The sequence below is a fragment of the Antechinus flavipes genome, chromosome 1 (genome assembly GCF_016432865.1).
Source record: "Antechinus flavipes isolate AdamAnt ecotype Samford, QLD, Australia chromosome 1, AdamAnt_v2, whole genome shotgun sequence".
NCBI lineage: Eukaryota > Metazoa > Chordata > Mammalia > Dasyuromorphia > Dasyuridae > Antechinus > Antechinus flavipes.
The window spans coordinates 312,978,374-312,995,579 of NC_067398.1; the positions used below are offsets into that span (position 1 = coordinate 312,978,374).

A 17,206-nucleotide genomic window follows, 5' to 3' on the forward strand; every position below is an offset into this window, starting at 1 on the left:
ACTGGCTCCCAGTGCTTGGGAAGGCAGAACTCCAAGGGACTGAACTAAGAAAATCAGGATTGATGTCTAAAGACTAGTTTGTAGTGAGAGCCCGTAGAAAGACTCCTTCTATATGTGATGTAACCAAGGTTTCTAAATGTTCTTGGGCAGACCTGGCCCATGGCAAGACAGAAAGAATATCCAGTTTGATCTCCACCATTCCCTAGCACTCTCTCATTCCTATAAAAACCTGGGGGGAAAGGTAAAGGAGAGGCAGGATGCAGGGAGAGGAGTAAAGAGGGCAGATAAGTGTTTCTTTTTGTTCTCTTCCAAGGAGGCTCAAGTTTTCAGGGGAAACTGAATTCTGTCCAGGCCCAGCTCAGTTCCTAGGATCACAGACTGAGAGCTGAAAGGAACCTTAAAGGATGAGTCCAGTTTCCTTGCTGGATGGGAGGAAACTGAGGCACAGAGAGATTATGTGATCTGCTCAAGAGGCATTGGAACCCAAAGTTTCCTGATTCTAAGTCTAGAGCTCCATCCAGCATGCTCGGAGCTGTCTCTCCCCACATTGGGGTTGGAGATGGATAAACAAAGGCAAGAGGCTGGAGTCCCCGGGGGCTGGGGGATAATTACCTTCACCAGAGTCCAGGATACAATCCTTCCATCAGATGACACTGAGAAGAAGTTCAGATTGTTGTCCATGTCGTCCTTCTGCCACCTGACCTGAAATAATACCAATTAATGTGCTAATGGGGACTTGAATGGATCGGTGAGCTGGGACTCTCGCATCCAGGAGCCCGCTAATCTTACCATGAAGTTAATTTCCTGTGATTAGACAGATTTGTACTTGGAGCAAGTACTACAAACCACAACCAGGGCAAGTGTTATGACAGGCATCCTTGTGCAAGGAGATAAGAGTTCTGGATCTAATGTCAGGAGGATCTGAGTTCAAATCTAGGCTCTGACATTTACTAGCTATGTTTCCTCATCTGTAAAATGAGCTGAAGAAAGAAATGGCTCCACTGCAGATGTAACTGAAATGACTGGACAACAAAGCCAGCGTGTAAAGGCTGAAATAGCCCAAGCTTCTGGACTGCTGTTTCTAAACTGCTAGAGGGCCTTTTGTGAACAGTTCAATTTAACAACTATTTTAAAAGAGCATATTATGTGTCAGGTACTGTGCTAGACCATCGGGACAAATGACAAATCCAAACCTTCCAATGAGAAAAAAAAGCTATCTGGGAGGCAGAGATCCTGGACATCCAAAGGCACCAGCTGCTCTGACTAAACATTCTCAGGAGCTGCGTGCTGAGCTTCATTGTTTCTATGATGCCAAAGAACTGCAAGAGAGCTCCAATTGCAGAGGCTTGAGGAAGAGCTTTCTGGGTCAGGTCTCACCCACAGCCTGGCCAGCTTTCTAACCTTGAGTCCTCCTGCTTTCCTGGTCTCCTCACTCTTCAGGCTCCCCACTTTCCCATCCTTGAAGATTCCCAGACTGTCTGTATAGAAGGCACTTTCCAGAAATGAGAGTCTGGGCACTGGTCTCCACCACAGAATGGGTGGGGATATACAGGCAATGAAATGTATTCATGAAAGGCATATGGGGTAGAGGAAGCTGGTTAGAGGGAACGTGGGGTCTTCTTTCATGGAGATTAGGAATAGCCTAAGCATGTGCTGCTGGTGGAAATAAGGAGTTTTTTTTTTTTTTAATTAGGTTTTCTGGCCTAACCCCTCTGAGGAAGTAAACAGAGAAAGGAAAGGAATGATCTTTTTGTTAACTGTGCTAAGTACTTTACAAATATATTGCATTTGATCCTGACAGATAGTTGCTAGGATCCCTATTTTAAAGTTGAAGATGTTGAGGCAGTCAGAAGTTAAGTGACTTCCCTAGGATGAAAACTAGTAGCAAATTTTATGGTAGTGAAGTAGCAGAAACAAAGTGGGAGGAATAGCTGGACAAATTGTACTTGGATATAATAAAATATGATTGTACCTCATAATGCAATGGAAAGACTTGGGATGATAGAACTGAATTCATATAATTCATGTGTATGGATATGTTTTTTAATATATACATAAATATATATATACATAAATATATATATACACACCTACATACATACACATTTATAAACACATATATTTGGTATAAATATATATATATGATATACAGCTATATATGGTACATTGCACAAATTTACATGCACGTACATACATGCACACAACTATAGTGTATTGTCCACATGCATACAAATGCACGTGTGTGCATATATAAATCCATGTGGCAGTCATATATGTGCATGTACACACATGTGCATAGCAATAGGCATAGCAATATACACGTGCAGGTGTGCATGCATTGCATGTGTATCTATACACAATGCATATGTACATATATGCATTGTGTATATATGTATCTGTACATGTGTGTATATTGCATATATCATGCATATGCATAGTGTGTGTGCTTATGTGTGTGTGTGTGTGTGTATATATATATATATGCATATATATATGTATGTATATCTTCTAATAGTGGGACTCTGGGCCAATATGAACATTTTAACTATTTAAAAAAAGCAAATTGCTTTCCAACATGGTTAAATCAACACACAACTCAAGCTACAGTGTATTAGTATGACTGCTGTTTCATAGCCCTTCCACCACTTACTATTTCCATCTTTTGTCATCTTTGTCAATATCCTTGATGTAAGGCAAAACCTCCAAATCATTTTCTATGTGTATTTATCATTAATGATTTGGAATTGTCTTTCATGTGGCTGTTAATTGTTTTCAGTTTTGAGAAATGAATGAATATCCTGTGACTACTTATCCATTGTATTTTCCCTTGACCTTACAAATTTTTGTTCATTCCCTATATAGTTTGGCTATTAGACTTTTATCAGGGTTTATAACAAAAACTTCCCTCTCCCTCAGTGTACTTGCTATTTATCATTTTTCAGTTATGTCTGAGTCTTTTGGGGTTTTCTTGGCAAAGATATTGGAGTTGTTTGCCATTTTCTTCACCCTCAATGTATACTTTTCTTCTAATTCTAGCTCTGATGATTTTGTTCATCCTAAAGTTTCTAAATTTTATGTAATCAAAATTGTCTATCTTTTGGGATCACTTTTTTTTTTGTTTGTTTTGAAACATTATCTAGATTGTGAAGCTTCCTTCCTTCCATTTTTCTCTAACTTCATATTTAAGTTAAGGATCCATTGGGAACTTTTTATAAGGTATGGTATAAGATCGTGGTCAAATTTTTAAAAACCAAATTGCAAACTGCTTCCACTTTTTCTAGCAGTTCCTTGTACCACTTCTGGGTATTTGTAATTTTGTGATTTTCAATTTTTCACTTATTGCATGTAAACTACCCTCTGGGACCAAGAAGAATTGAGTATAATTTCCCAAACACTTGAAGGACGGCTCCTCAAATATTTGTAAACAACTATCTTCTCTTCCTCATGTTTAAAATCTTCCCTTCATGCAAACTTTTCCTCAACTGGCCTGAAATCAAGGTTTTTCACTAACTGGGTTGTTCTCCTTTGGATGATCTCCAGCTTATTCATGTTTTTCCTAAAAATGTGGCTACTGGAACTGATCAAGATGCTCCATATGTGGTCTGAACAGGGGAGAGTTCAATGGGACTTATCACCTCCTAGTGCTAGACACTGTAACTGTCTTAACACAACCTAAAATTGTTATCAACCTCCTTCTTTCCTATTATACTGTGTTAACTCCTATTGAATCTGCAGTCCACTAAGATTCTCCAGATCTTTTTTATATGAATTGTCCCACCCTTTATTTTAGCTTGTGAAGTGAATTTTTAAAATCCACATGTAAGATGTTTTATTTGTCCCTTTGTTCTAAAGTACTTGTCAAGATCATAATGGTCCTGACTTTATGCTTCAAGGTGCTAGCTGTCCCTCCCAGATTTGTTATCTATACTTTTATCTAAATCATTGCAAAAATGTTAGCAGACACAAGGATAAGCACAGATTCGTGACATTCTCCACCAAAGACCTCCTTCTAAGTTGCCATTGAATCATTAAGAGGAAATGGAATAATCATTTATTAAATGCTTTAATTGCATTTTGGGTACTGTGTTAAGCATTTTTCAAATATTCTTTCATTTTATCTTCACAATAATCCTTCAAGATAGGTGCTGTTATCCTCTTTACAGAGGAGGAAACTGAGGCAAATAGGGTTAAGTGACTTGTTGCCAGGATCATACAGCTAGGAAGTGTCTGAAGCTGGATTTGAACTCAGATCTTCCCAATTCCAAGCCCAGCACTTTAGCCATTGTGCCAGCTGCCTCTATTAAGGAGTCTCCTTTGAGTCTAACCTAATCGTACTGTCCTCTAGGTTAACTATCTTCCTCTTTTCTACAAGAACACCAGGACTTTGTCAAATGCTTCCTGGAATAAAGGTAAGCTATACTAACAGAATTTCCTCCAGTTTGGTGGGGAGAGAGAGAGGGGGGCAGATACAGAGAAGGGGGGGAGGGAAAAAGGCAGGGACAAGGAGGGAAAGAGAGGGAAGGAAGAAGGAGGGAGGAGGAGGGAGAAAGAGAGAAAAAAAGAAAGAGGGAGGAAGGAAGGAAGAAAGAGAGGGAGGAAGGAAGGAAGGAAAAAAGAAAGAAAAAAATGAAAAAAGGAAAGAAGGGAAGGAGGGACAGAGGGAAGAAGGGAGGAAAATTAAGAAAGGAAGGAAGGAAGAAAGGGAGGAAGAAAGAAAGAAAGCAAGAAAGGAAGGAAGGAAAGAAGAGAGGGAGGGAAGGAGGAAAGAAGGAAGAAAGAAAGCAAGAAAGGAAGGAAGAGAAGAAGAGAGGGAGGGAAGGAAGGAGAAAGAAAGGAGGGAAGAAGAAGGAAAGAAGAAAGAAAACTGGCAGCATGGAAAATGGGATAGAGTGCTGGAATGCAGAGACTGGAAGACCTAAACCTTACCTCCGATGCCTATTAGCTGTGTAACCATAGACATATCATTTAACTCCTCTGAGCCTCAGTCTCCTCATCTGCAAAATGGGGGTATCACCTGTAGCATCATTCTGACAGTGCTACTGTGAATATCAAATGAGATTCTGCATGTCATGCACTTTGGGACCTTTAAAGCACTACATGAAGATCAGTAGCCAGATGATGAAGACTTGTTCTTGAGAAAACCAGGCTGGATCTTTGTGGCCGAGGCTTTATATGTTCACAATGCATCCCCTTACTAATGAAATCTAGAATTCTGCCAGGAATTGGAGTCAAGCTCAGCGACCTTGAGTCTACAGACTCCATTCACTTCCCTTCTTGGAAAATTGGGACCATATTTTCCCGTCTCCACTCCTTTGGTGCCTTTCCTATTTGTCCAACCTTTCAGGGATCACTAACAGCGGCTTAGGCAATCACAGCTGCCAGTTTCTAAAGCATGCCATTTATCTAGGCTTGGTGACTCGAGCTTCCCTCTGGGCAGCTAGCGCTTTTTTTTTTTTGTTACTATTGCCCTACTTGTATTGCTAGTCACTCCCTATTAGTCACTTGTTATATCCTGTACAGTTGCAAGGTCATTCTCCTTGGCAGAGAAAAAAAGTAAAATAAGAATTACGAAGCTCTTTCTTTTTTACATTGTTGATTATCATCATTCTATCCTTCCTCAATCTTTCTTTGATCTTCCTTCTCTTTTTCCCAAACTCAAACCATCCTTTCTGCTCTCCTTAGCTTCTGAATCAGCCTCTTGTTCTGAGTTTATCACCACTGACATTATTCCTAAAGGATCTTGCCACAATTTTGCATTCTTCTTTTACAGTCTTCCTTACTTCCATCTACTGCACTTATTTTTTAAAATATCTAAATTGATTAGTAAGTTCCCTGAGCATAGAAAGGAATGCTCTCCTGTCTCTATTCCAGCTACTGACCTGTTTGACTTTAAGTCCCAACTAAGTCAATACAAAGTTATTATTAAATAAAATAAAATTTAAATTAAAAAAAAGTCCCAACTAAATTCCACTTTCTACAGAAAGTTCTCCTAATCCTTCTTAATTCCAGTGACTCGCAACTCTTAGTTCTTATTTACCATACATTAAACTATTTTTTTTTTCCTGTAATTTCAGTCATGTCCAACTCTGTGTGACCTCATTTGGGATTTTCTTGGCAAAGATCCTGGAGGGGTTTGCCATTTTCTTCTCCAGCTTATTTTATAGATAAGGAAACTGAGGCAAACAGGGTTAAGTGACTTTCCCAGGGTCATACAGCCAGTAAATGTTTGAAGTCAGATTTGAACTCAGGAAGATGAGTCTCCCTGAATCCAGGTCCTATCAATAATGCCACCTATCTGCCCCTAAGCATATAACATATAGCTTTGTTTGTAAATTGTCTCTACTATAGACTGTAAGCTTTTGGAGGGCAGGAACTATCTTTTGCCTCTTTTTGTATCCCCAGTGCTTAGCACAAAGTCTGGCACTTAATAATGATTTCTCCTCTCTTCATGTCTTTGTACTCATTTTCCCTTCTTTTTAATCATTAACTTTCTGGAATTCTTTGTTTGCTTTAAGGTTCAACTCAAGTACCACCTATTTCCGGAACTGTTAGAGCCTCTCCCTTCTTCCTTGTTTTTGCATTATGCATGTCTTGTATATATTGTTTCCCCTATTAGAAAGTAAGCTCCTTGAGAACAGACACTGCTTGGTTTTTCTCTTTACATCCCTATTACTTAGCACTGGAATATAGCAGGTGCTTAATAATTTCTTGCTTACTGATTGACTGATTAAACAACTACCTCTTTTCTTGCTCTTTCTCTTTGGATTTACAGTATTCCATTCCATTCCTCTTAATCACTCTCTATTGGACTGAATTTCCCTCTAGAAGTTTTACTATGTGGCATTCTCCCTAGCCTTTGAATCCTGAAATATGCTCTCCCCAGATCTAGGGCATGTCAGACTTTGATCAACCTTCTCTTCCCTCGATCACAAATTCTAAGTTTGGGTGGTCACTTTTGCTCAGACTTTCATTTCCATTCCACCAGTTGATAGAAAGTAGATCTGGAATAGTATTTGCTTTGTTATTGCTTTTCTTTCTTTTGAAGGCTGAAATTATTATTAAGGCAAGTTAGGCAATTATCAGCTTTTGGAAGGGAGAAAGCACCATTGATACCTGGATAATTGAAGTATCTCCCCACAATGTGTAATGTTATATTCTAATGCTGAGCTTGTGATCTTTCTTACCACCTCCTCATCCATTTTGTCTTTTTGTCCCAGTGATCTATACCCTAATACGGTATTAGTTCTATTTCAGCCTTGATCTTTGCCCTAATATTCTTCACCATGCTCTATCCTGCTTACTCATCTTCCTGGATTTATTCACATTTAAAAAAATTTTTAAAATAATAATAGCTTTTTTTTCTTTTCAGTATGCATGCAAAGATAGTTTTCAATATTCACTCTTGCAAAACCTTGTGTTCCAAATTTTTCTTCTTCCTTCCCCACCTCTTACTTTCCCTAAATAGCAAGTAATCCAATATAGATTAAGTATGTGCAATTCTTCTAAATATCAAAGGGGAAAAAATGAGAAAGAAAAAACAAACAAGCAATAACAACAACAACAAAGATGAAAACTATGCTGTGATCCACATTCATTTCCCATAGTCCTCAACCTGGATGTGGCTGGCTTTCTCCATCACAAGTCTATTGGAATTGGCCTAAATCACTTTATTGTTGAAAAGAGCCACATCCATCACAGTTGATCATCACATAATCTTGTTGCTGTGTATGATGTTCTCTTGGTTCTACTCACTTCACTTAACATCAGTTCATGTAAATCTCTTCAGGCCTTTCTGAAATCATCCTGCTGGTCATTTCTTACAAAATGATAATATTCCATCATATTCATATACCACAATTTATTCAGCCATTCCCCAGTTGATGGGCATCCACTGTTTCCAGTTCCTCATCATTACAAAAAGGGCTGCCACATTTTTGCACATGACTTCACATTTTTAATATTCAACATTATTCCACTTTCTTCTACTATTTACCTATTCTGGTCCTTTTAAATTTTATCTCTCAGAGGAAGAATTGGGTTCAAATCCCACTTAATACCTGTGTGATCTCATACATATCGTTCAACCCCTTCGTGCTTTAGTTTACTCATCTATAAAATGAGATAATAATAGCTACATCTAAGGATTAGAATAAAGATCAAATGAAGTAACATTTGTAAAACACTTTGCAATCCTAAAAGCAATATATAAATGATACTGAGCAGCTACGTGGTGCAGTGGATTGAACATTGAGCCAAAAGTGTACAAATCCAGCCTCAGGTACTTACTAGCTATGTGACCCTGGGCAAAGCACCTAACCCTGTTTGCCTCAGTTCCTGCATCTGTAAAATGAGTTGGAGAAGAAAATGGCAAACCACGCTAGTATCTCTGCCAAGAAAAACCCAAATGGTGTGATGAAGAGTCAAGCACCACTGAAAACAAGTAAACATCAGGAATAAAATGGTAGCTATTCTTGCATTTGTTTTCTGTAAATACTTGGTTCTTTTTCCTGCTATTCCTCCTCCGTTGTAGCTTGGGCTTGGTGCATAGACATGGGTTATGTTCTCTAGGCTCCTCTAGTTGTCTCAAACAGACATGGTTTCTAGGCCTTTCACCTTCTAGCTATCCTCTACATGGAGAACTCCAGTTTGTTCATGTTCTAAAACCTGAACCTAATATTCCAAATACGCGCTGACTGAGGCACAGGACAAATGGCAGTTTGGGACACTGGGTGTTTGGTTAGTTTTAGACCATGGTTGCATTTTGGGGAGGGGCTGCCACATTAAGAGTTGACTTATATTGAGAATGTGTTCAGTTAAAATCCCCAGGCTGTTACACAAGCCTGCTCTGAGGAGCACCTTGTACCCACAAGACTGGTATGGTTGGCCTTGGACCTCCTGCCTGAGTCGCCCTCTCTCTAAGCCCACCAGGAAGGTTTGGGGAAGGTTAGCTTAAGGGCCAAGGAGGCCCAAGGAGGCTCAAGGAGGCCCAAGGAGGGCCAGATCTTTCTCAGATGAACAGCCCCATCAGCTTTGTTGTGGTGTTGCTCCCTTAGTTCCCTGCCCTAGGGGACATTGAGCCATATCTCCCAGGATACTGATGCTGCCTCATTGCTCTGTTCAACCTGGTCCAGTTATTCAACTCAGAGTTTTGTTTCTTATTTTATTGACAAAAGGCCCAATATAAGGAAATTATCCCAACTGACTAGGGATGAATACTCTCCCTAGGCTTCTCCTATTTCAACTTCCTAACTCTCTCCTTCCTCTCTTATTTCTTTCTTTCCTCTTTCTTCTCTCAAATCTTTTCCTCCCCTCCCTATTTTCTCTTCTTTTCTCTTATTCCCCCCTTCTCTTCTTCTTCCTTCCCTCTTTCTCTCCTTCCTCCTTCTTTGCCTTTCCTTTTTCCTTCTTTCTCCATTTATTCTCTCCCTCTTCCTTTCTGTTCCCCCTACCTTCTCCCCCTTTCCTCTCTGCTGACGCCTTCCTTTGTTGTTGTTTGCCCGTCTCACTCCTGTCACCCTTCCCTTTCATCTTGTGTCACTTTTGGGGTGTGACTGGATATTTTGGGCCTGAGTTCACGGAAACAGACTAATGAATGGGGAATTAGACAAACCACATTTAAAAGTGACAAAATGAATCTTCTGTCCAGCCTGCCTTTTTTCCTCTCTACCAAGACATTTCTTGGGTTCCCCCCCCCCTTTCAACATCTTTTTTGCTATGCAATCTTCCTAACTCCTGAACCCACAGGCAGCTAGCCTTCCTCCCCTCCTCTTTGTTTCATTCCCCATCAGAAGGTATGTCTAGGCCGAGATCCACTTGCTTTCAGAAGACAGGACCATTGGTTTAAATACAGGGTAAGCTAGTTGACATGCCAGCTGGACTGCCTAAATTCATGCAGGAAACTAGAGAAAGCAAAGTGTCTTTTATATTCTTGAGTCAATTAGGCTCTCATTGAAAATGCAAAGAGTTACTTCTTTATCATACCTTAAAGAGACCACTTCTCCTGATCCTTTAAAAATTTAGACCTGAAGAATGGCTGGAATATCTTCTCAAGGGGACTAATAAAAGGTCACAAACCTCCTTCTCTTTCATAAGAAATGCTTTTCTTCCCCAAGCATCTTGCAGGGTTGCACTGATTCAGGGACAACAAAGTATGAGCCACTTTTTCTCTAGAAAGACTAGGTCTAAGCCCTCTCCTGGGTAACTGGGAAATTTCCTAATCTACTAAATGAGGATAACAATACTTGCCCTGTTTTTATCACAGAGTTGTGAGGAGCAGAACAGATAATAGTTAAGAGAAGATTCTGAAATGTGCAAAGTACCATATAGATAAGGAGGAAGACATAATAAACATTCTTAATTATTAAGATGCTTCTTCTAAAACATGTCTGGACAGAAAGCATGATACAAGGAACGTTTTACATTATCTCTGTAGTGGAGATGGGTTGCCCTGAGCTTACAGCACTCTCTGGCCCAATTCCCCTTGTAGGTTTGGAGACATGGAGGATACAGTTATTTGTCCTGAGCTGATTGTCATATAATGGAAATTTGTAGCTGGGGCCTCCCTCAGTGCCTATCACAAACAGGAGATCCTTGAGGGTGGACCAAGAAAGAAGGACTAATGTATATATCTAAAATTTAGTGAAGAAGGAATTATTAAAGGTACCAATGACTCGTGCAAAGGAACAAGGCAAACCTAGTTTATTTCTCACATCTTTTGGAAGAATCTTGATTCTAAGAACTTACAGAATGGCAGTGGCCGAATCATCTTTAGAAAGAAGGGTAGATTAAGTGGGAGAGGGGAAAGGTTTGGAGAAGTTCAGCAAAAAGATGAAAGAAGGGAAAGGGAAATTAGAAGAAGAGAAGGGGAAGAGGAATGAGAGAAAGTTGAGAAAGCAGAGGTTGAAGAGTAGGAGACCAGATGTATAAAGCAAAAGGGAGAATAAATAATAGTAATGGCCAAGTAGAATTGTACTGTCTTTATTTCTGAATGTGCTATCTACCAGGTGTTAACATGCAACTACCCCAGCCTAGGAAATATAACCCAGAGACAGAGCATAGTGGAGTAGATAGGGCATACATCAGAAAGACTTGAATTCAAATTTTGCCTCTTGATACCTACCAGCTGTATGACCATGGGTAAGTCATTTAACTTTGCTTTAGTTTCTTCATCTGTAAAATGGAGAGTTTGGACCTGATAGATTTCTAAGTCCTTTCTGGCTCTGAGTCTATGATTCTATGACTGAATGATCTTTAAGGTCCCTTTCAATTCTAAATCCCATGAGAGTATTCACTTTGCAACACGACAACAACAAATTAAGACTATTCTTAGGTCAGCAGTCAGATAAGAAAAGGAAGTGGGGAAGATATTGTTGAAAGAAAAGCATTTTCCATTTGGATGGACACATTTCAAGACAGCTTTGACCCTAGTTTGTCTGCTCAGTAACACAGAGAATTGGGAAAAGGGAGTATTATACATTCAGAGAGTGTGAAGTTAAGACCTGGGGTGAAGAAACCACTTTATATCTCTATTTTAAAACCTTGCTGTGCTCTGTTTAAATGTATCTGCTTTTTCTTTTCTTTCTTTTTTTTTTTTAAAGAGTTATATTCTATGGAATGGGACACAGGCTCTTTAAAAGGGGACGGGCGGTGCCAGAGGCCAGGCTGTTAAGTTGCAGGGGAGCTACTAAGAGAAGTGTTTAATGAGCAAGCTTAAACACGGAATGGAAATTTTATTTCACAGAACACTTAGCAACTAGATACCTGATTTGGGGATGGGGAGTGAGCTCAGGGTGGGGAGGGAGCTTTAAGGAACTCAGAAGCTGGTTGGCAAGAAAATGGGTGGCTAGGGAAAGCAGTCAGTCAGAAGCATTAAGTTCAGGAGAGGCTCATGAAATTACTGGATTACAATGCTATGTGACTGCTCCTTTATCTCTTTGTTATGAGATGGCAATAAAAGGGATCACATAGCACAGGAATGAAACCAGGTTCCAGTTCTAGAAGGCCAAACAAAGCCACCCCTCTCCCTCTCCTTCTCCCTGTTCTTCCCTCCCTCTTTTCCTCCTTCTACCCCCTTCTCTTTTCTCCCTTCTTTTCCTCTCTCCCTCTCTCTCTCTCCCTCCTTCTTCCCCCTCCTTTCCCCTCCCTTCCTCCCTCCTCCTGTTATTAGCTTAACAGCTTAAGCAAAATGAATAGATTTTTGATTGTGAGAAAGGAAAATCAAAGGCTGGAAGGAAGCTCTTGGCAAAGGTTTCCCATTATAAACGGGCCAAAAGTACCAGAGCCATGGACAAGGCTCCATTTCCAGGGAATAACTCCTGGTTTAAAAAGGCTCAGGATGAAGCTGAAGGGTTCTTTCTTAATCTTGAAGGGAAAACCAGGGTTGGATTAAGCAGTAGTTAAAAATCACTGAAGATTAGTGAGGAAAGGACTGGATCTTGTGTCATCTATTGCAGTATAGGGATGAATAATTGAAGTTGTTATGGTTAGCCATTTTTAACAAAGTTGTATTTTTGTTCTTCAGAATTTAAAGAGGTAGAAGAGTGTGTCTCTGTCTCCTAGTTAAAAGCACTTTCCTGAAACCTAGCATATCTGGACCAAGAGACTAAAGCTTCAAAGCCTAGTCATAAATGTGGTCGCAGCTACCAGAATTAGAGGCTGAGAGTTTAGGAGGAAATTGAAACTGCAGGAGTCCTGGCCTTTCACACCTAAATTTGCTGTAGCCTGTGGTATCAAACTGAAGCTCTAGATTTATTCAAGGCAGCTTCAATATTGGGAGAATCTCTCACAGCCTCTGAATTTCTTTTTGTCTCTGTCTCTCAGTTTTTCCTCTCTTTGGTGGAGAAGGCTTATATCCCCATCCAGAATCTCTATAGCCCATTTTCTAGGTCTTTTTTTTAAAAAAGGGAAAAAATGTCCCTTAGTTCTCATGAAAGTACATAGTGTAACAATACAAGAAACACAAGATCATATAACCTAACAAAAATATATTAAAACTTGAAGCACTTGCATCCAGAGTCTATACATAGCCAAGACAACGTTCCTTCCATTTCTGATAGGTTTCTACTTTCCATGGATGCCTATAGAGTCCTCTAGACCCACAACACTATCCTGTGGTTGAGGGTTCCTTCTATAAAGAAAAAAAGTCCTTCCAGCCTTGAGACAGTCAGCCTAAAGAGGCTCTGATGAGCACCTTGTTCTTGGCATCTATACCATTGCCTCTAGACTCTCCAGACCTGGCTGATCCCTCCAAAAGGGGAATGAACTCAATATTGCTAGAGAGACAAGCAACATTTCCTAGGGAACTATCCAGACTTCATGACTGGGTTGCAACTCCCCTAAAGAGAAGAATGAATTCAGGGTTGATAAATTCATGCCTGGATGGTAAAAAGCAAAAGTTCAGGTTTGCTTGTCCATACTGTGATCTAGTCCCTTGGCTCCAGCTTCTGCTTTCTTCTGCAATGGTCCTGGGAGGCTTGGTCCAGGAACTCCTGCTCTGGAGGTTTCTCTGCCAGCAGCTCCTTCATTCTTGTCACCATTCCCATAACTTCCCAAGAGCTTATGGAGATAGGGCCCTGCCTGGGTATGCAGGCTTTCTCTTCCCTCTCAGGGATCTGACCCCAACCTCCACATGTAGTCCTTCTGTTCTGTGTGCTCTGGCTCTTTTTCCAATAGCACCCTGTCTCTGTTCTCTCCTTTAAAGGCCAAGTTCAAGGAATCAATCAATCATCCTGAAAAGTGCATTAATGAGGGTATTTGTACTTTGTGTACCAGGAAACGTTCTCAATATGGGAACAAAGACTTCACATCTAAGTGGCAGTGAGGATCCAGGATTGGGACTGCAGCCGCACTCCCTGCACTATAATATATGAGGAAAAACACATTTCAGATAATTCAGAGTTCATTCAGAGCCAATCCAACATTCTTGGAAACAGATGCCAGAAGCTTGTATGAAGGAGGAGCATGGAAAAAGAGAGAGGAGACAGTTTTGGGGGCCCTCCTTAGCAGAGGTTTCTTTTTCATCACTCTCCCACCAGTCTTGTCCCTTCACATTCTGAACCTACTAATAACATGAGGTGTTAAAGAAAGCTTCTTGCCTCTAGGCAGTTAGTCTTAGGTCCTGTCCCTCACTCATCCTAGAGAAAGAAGAGGAAGGTACCCTGGAGAGGAGAGGGGGAATCTGCTAAATCAAGGGTTAATATCTATGTCATATGACCTTACCCCTGAGAATACTAAGAATAGATTCCCACATCTTGTGGTATGATTTAGAAAGATAACAATTCAAATCTGACTCTCCCTGAAAGGTGGCCACTTTCAGTCTGTGATATGAAGTGAGGAGCACTTTTGTCTAAGAAAGTGCCTGAAAATCTACTGTTAGAACTTCATTTCTTTGGGTTATTCATTATACTTTTCTGTCTCTTCTTTTAGGATATAAATCCTACTAACATTTTGGGAAGGGAAAAATCAACCAGTTCTTAATACCTGTATATGAATTTATCAGTGAACAAATCAAATACTCGAAGAATATTTATTAAGCACTTCACGTGCCAGGTATTGGATTTATAAAGACAAAATTGATACAACCCTGTTGTATCTTAAGAAGCTTACATTCAAAAAGGGAAGACGATATGTAGATAAATAGGTATGTATAAAATATAACGTATATAAGACCAGATAAATTAATTTGGAAGGGAGAGGGGCTTAGCATTTGGGGGTTAGGAAATGCTTCGTGCACAAGGTGGTACTTCAGCTGAGTCTTGCAGCAAATAAGAACTTGAAGAGGCAGAATCAAGAGATAATACATTGAAGGCACCAGACACATCCAGAGCAAAGAGTGGGAGATGGAGCAGTATATGAGCTACATCTTCTTGCAAGAAGGTAATTTTGTAGAAAGGGGAGTGATACATAATAAGGGAAGGGAAGGTAGGAGCCAGTTTGTGAAGGGCTTGAGAAGTCAAACAGAAGATTTTATAGATGAATTTATGGGCTAGGAAAGTGCCATGGTCTTACTTTCTCTTCTATTTTCCCAAGAAGCTTTGTGGAAGACAAGTTAGAAAGAGAACAGACTTAAGACACAGATGCCAATTAGGAAGCCACTGCAGTTTTCCAGGCAGGTGGGTGATTGGGGCCTGAACTTAAGTGGTGTTTGTGTGAATAAGGAGATGTTATGGAAGTAGAAATGACAATATTTGGCAACTGATTGGTTCTGAGGGATGAGGGATAGTAGGGTTGAGGATAATTCTAAGATTTATAACCTGGATGAGTAGAGTGATGGTCCTCTCAACAGAAAGGAAGAAGTTCAGAAGGAGAGAGAATTGCTTGTTTCAAACGTTGAGAGCTTGAGATATCTTGAGAATATCTGTTTGAAATATCCAAAAGGCACCCATCCAAAAAATGGGTGACTGGAGCTCAGAAGAAAGACTAGGTCTGGATGTGTAGATCTGAGAGCATCAGCAAAGACATAATAATGAAACCCAGTGGGATCTGTCTAGGTCATCAGATGAAATAGTATATAGAGAAAAGAGAACAGTGGCCCTGAACATCCTGGGAAAGGAAGAGAGAGAACGGGGCACTCATTAATTAAGGGGACTGATAGCGATGATAAAACAGCAAAGATAACTATGTGGTCAGACAAGCAGGAAAAGATGTGAAGGTGACTACCTGTGCTGAAAGAAGAGATTCATTCACTCAGGAGCTTCCTCTCCTAATCAAGTCACAGATCCATCGAGAGGAGACATGATAGTTTGGCAGTATAGTAGGCAGGCTTAATGAAGGTTACTTGAGCAAGGAGGATGCTTTGATGTTCTTGAATATAGCAAAGAAGGAACAAATCACTAGACTGAAGGAGTACAGAAATGAGATTAGACATAATCTAATATTAGAGATATTAGATTATATAGGAATGGATGGAAAATCAGAAAAATGGGATGATTGTGGGAGTATTCTGCTGGGGAAGATAGAATGAGATCAAGGATACACGTAGAGGAGTTGGCTTGGTTGAAAAGGGCCACCTTTTCAACAAAAATTTGTGGTAAAGGTAGAGTGAATGGGGGATAATGTCAAGCTCACAAATGAATGGTCTGTATTTTCTCAGTAGAGTATGAAACCAGCAGATTTCTCCACTGAAAAAGTTGGAAAAGCTGGTACCATGGGAGATTTGAGGAGAGAAGGAAATGTTTGGAATGGGCTCTGAGAGGAGTGAAAGAAAAGCAATTTGGAAGGAATAAAAGGAGCATCTTGCATCTGAGGTCTCAGCTGAGGTCTTTCAAGGACTTTCCTGACATGAAGGAGGGGAACATTAAGAAAATTAAGGGCATTGTGGAGAGGAGAAGTAAGGCTATGAGGGGGGAAAATGTGGAGATGAAGGCATAAAGGAATTCCTAAGACCTATTTACTGATGGCATCAAAACCCACGTTAGACCTATTTTCCAAATTCTTGAACTAGAAATGATATGTGACTCTATTGGGTAGTAAACACAGCCTAAAAGTTCTTGAGGTGACCCAAACCTTCAATTCTTCTGCAGAAAAATATTCCAGTGACCAAGGTCTTTCAGAGTGGGGTGCTAGAGAGCTGACTTGAGGGCTTCCTCTCTCCTCTAGACCTTCTTTTGGCAAAAGATCAGTGTTCTACAGTGGACAAGGTCATCTATGCTTGGGACTCCTGACTATGCATTTTGAGAGCCAAATATATCGTGCCAAGTGAAGAAGGTTAGATACATGAATCCCAGGGATTCAAGTCAGTCCTGAGAATGAATCCATAGGAAGCACAGGATATCAAACTCTGAAAAATTAGCAACAATATGCTCTTGTCAAGGATCCTAGGGTTTGAATGGGAACCCTAATAAGTTTATGCCTTTGGGAGATGTTTTGAGAGAGAAAATGTCCTAAGCTGCAAAACAGATTCAGTTCTCTAAGTGACTAAGTGTGAATGACAAGGGTAGTATCAAATGACCTAAGGTCTCTACCAGTGGAACAAATAGGGATGCTCCCTAGACACGACTCAAAAGGTTGATGTGTGAAGAAGGCAAGGCCAGGACCCAAAGCTAAGACTTTAAACAAAGACTAAGTATGTTTTCTGGCTTCATTTTGGAGTCTAAATATAAATGGGTAGGGAGAAAAGGTCAGTGTGGGAAAATGGGAGAATTGCTCCATTCTGGCCAGAGGCAATGAGTGAATCTGGGCAATGTCATAATAATAAGAGAGAACATTT

General features: G+C 40.2%; 1 protein-coding gene across 1 annotated transcript in view; it reads right to left on the minus strand.

Moving 5' to 3' along the window:
* DNAI1 (dynein axonemal intermediate chain 1) overlaps nt 1-17,206 on the minus strand; it is a 279,043-nt gene that overhangs the window by 42,780 nt on the left and 219,057 nt on the right. Inside the window, exon 14 of the mRNA XM_051965884.1 lies at nt 613-702. Within this exon, the coding sequence (XP_051821844.1) occupies nt 613-702 (90 nt within the window). The remainder of the gene's footprint in view (nt 1-612; nt 703-17,206) is intronic.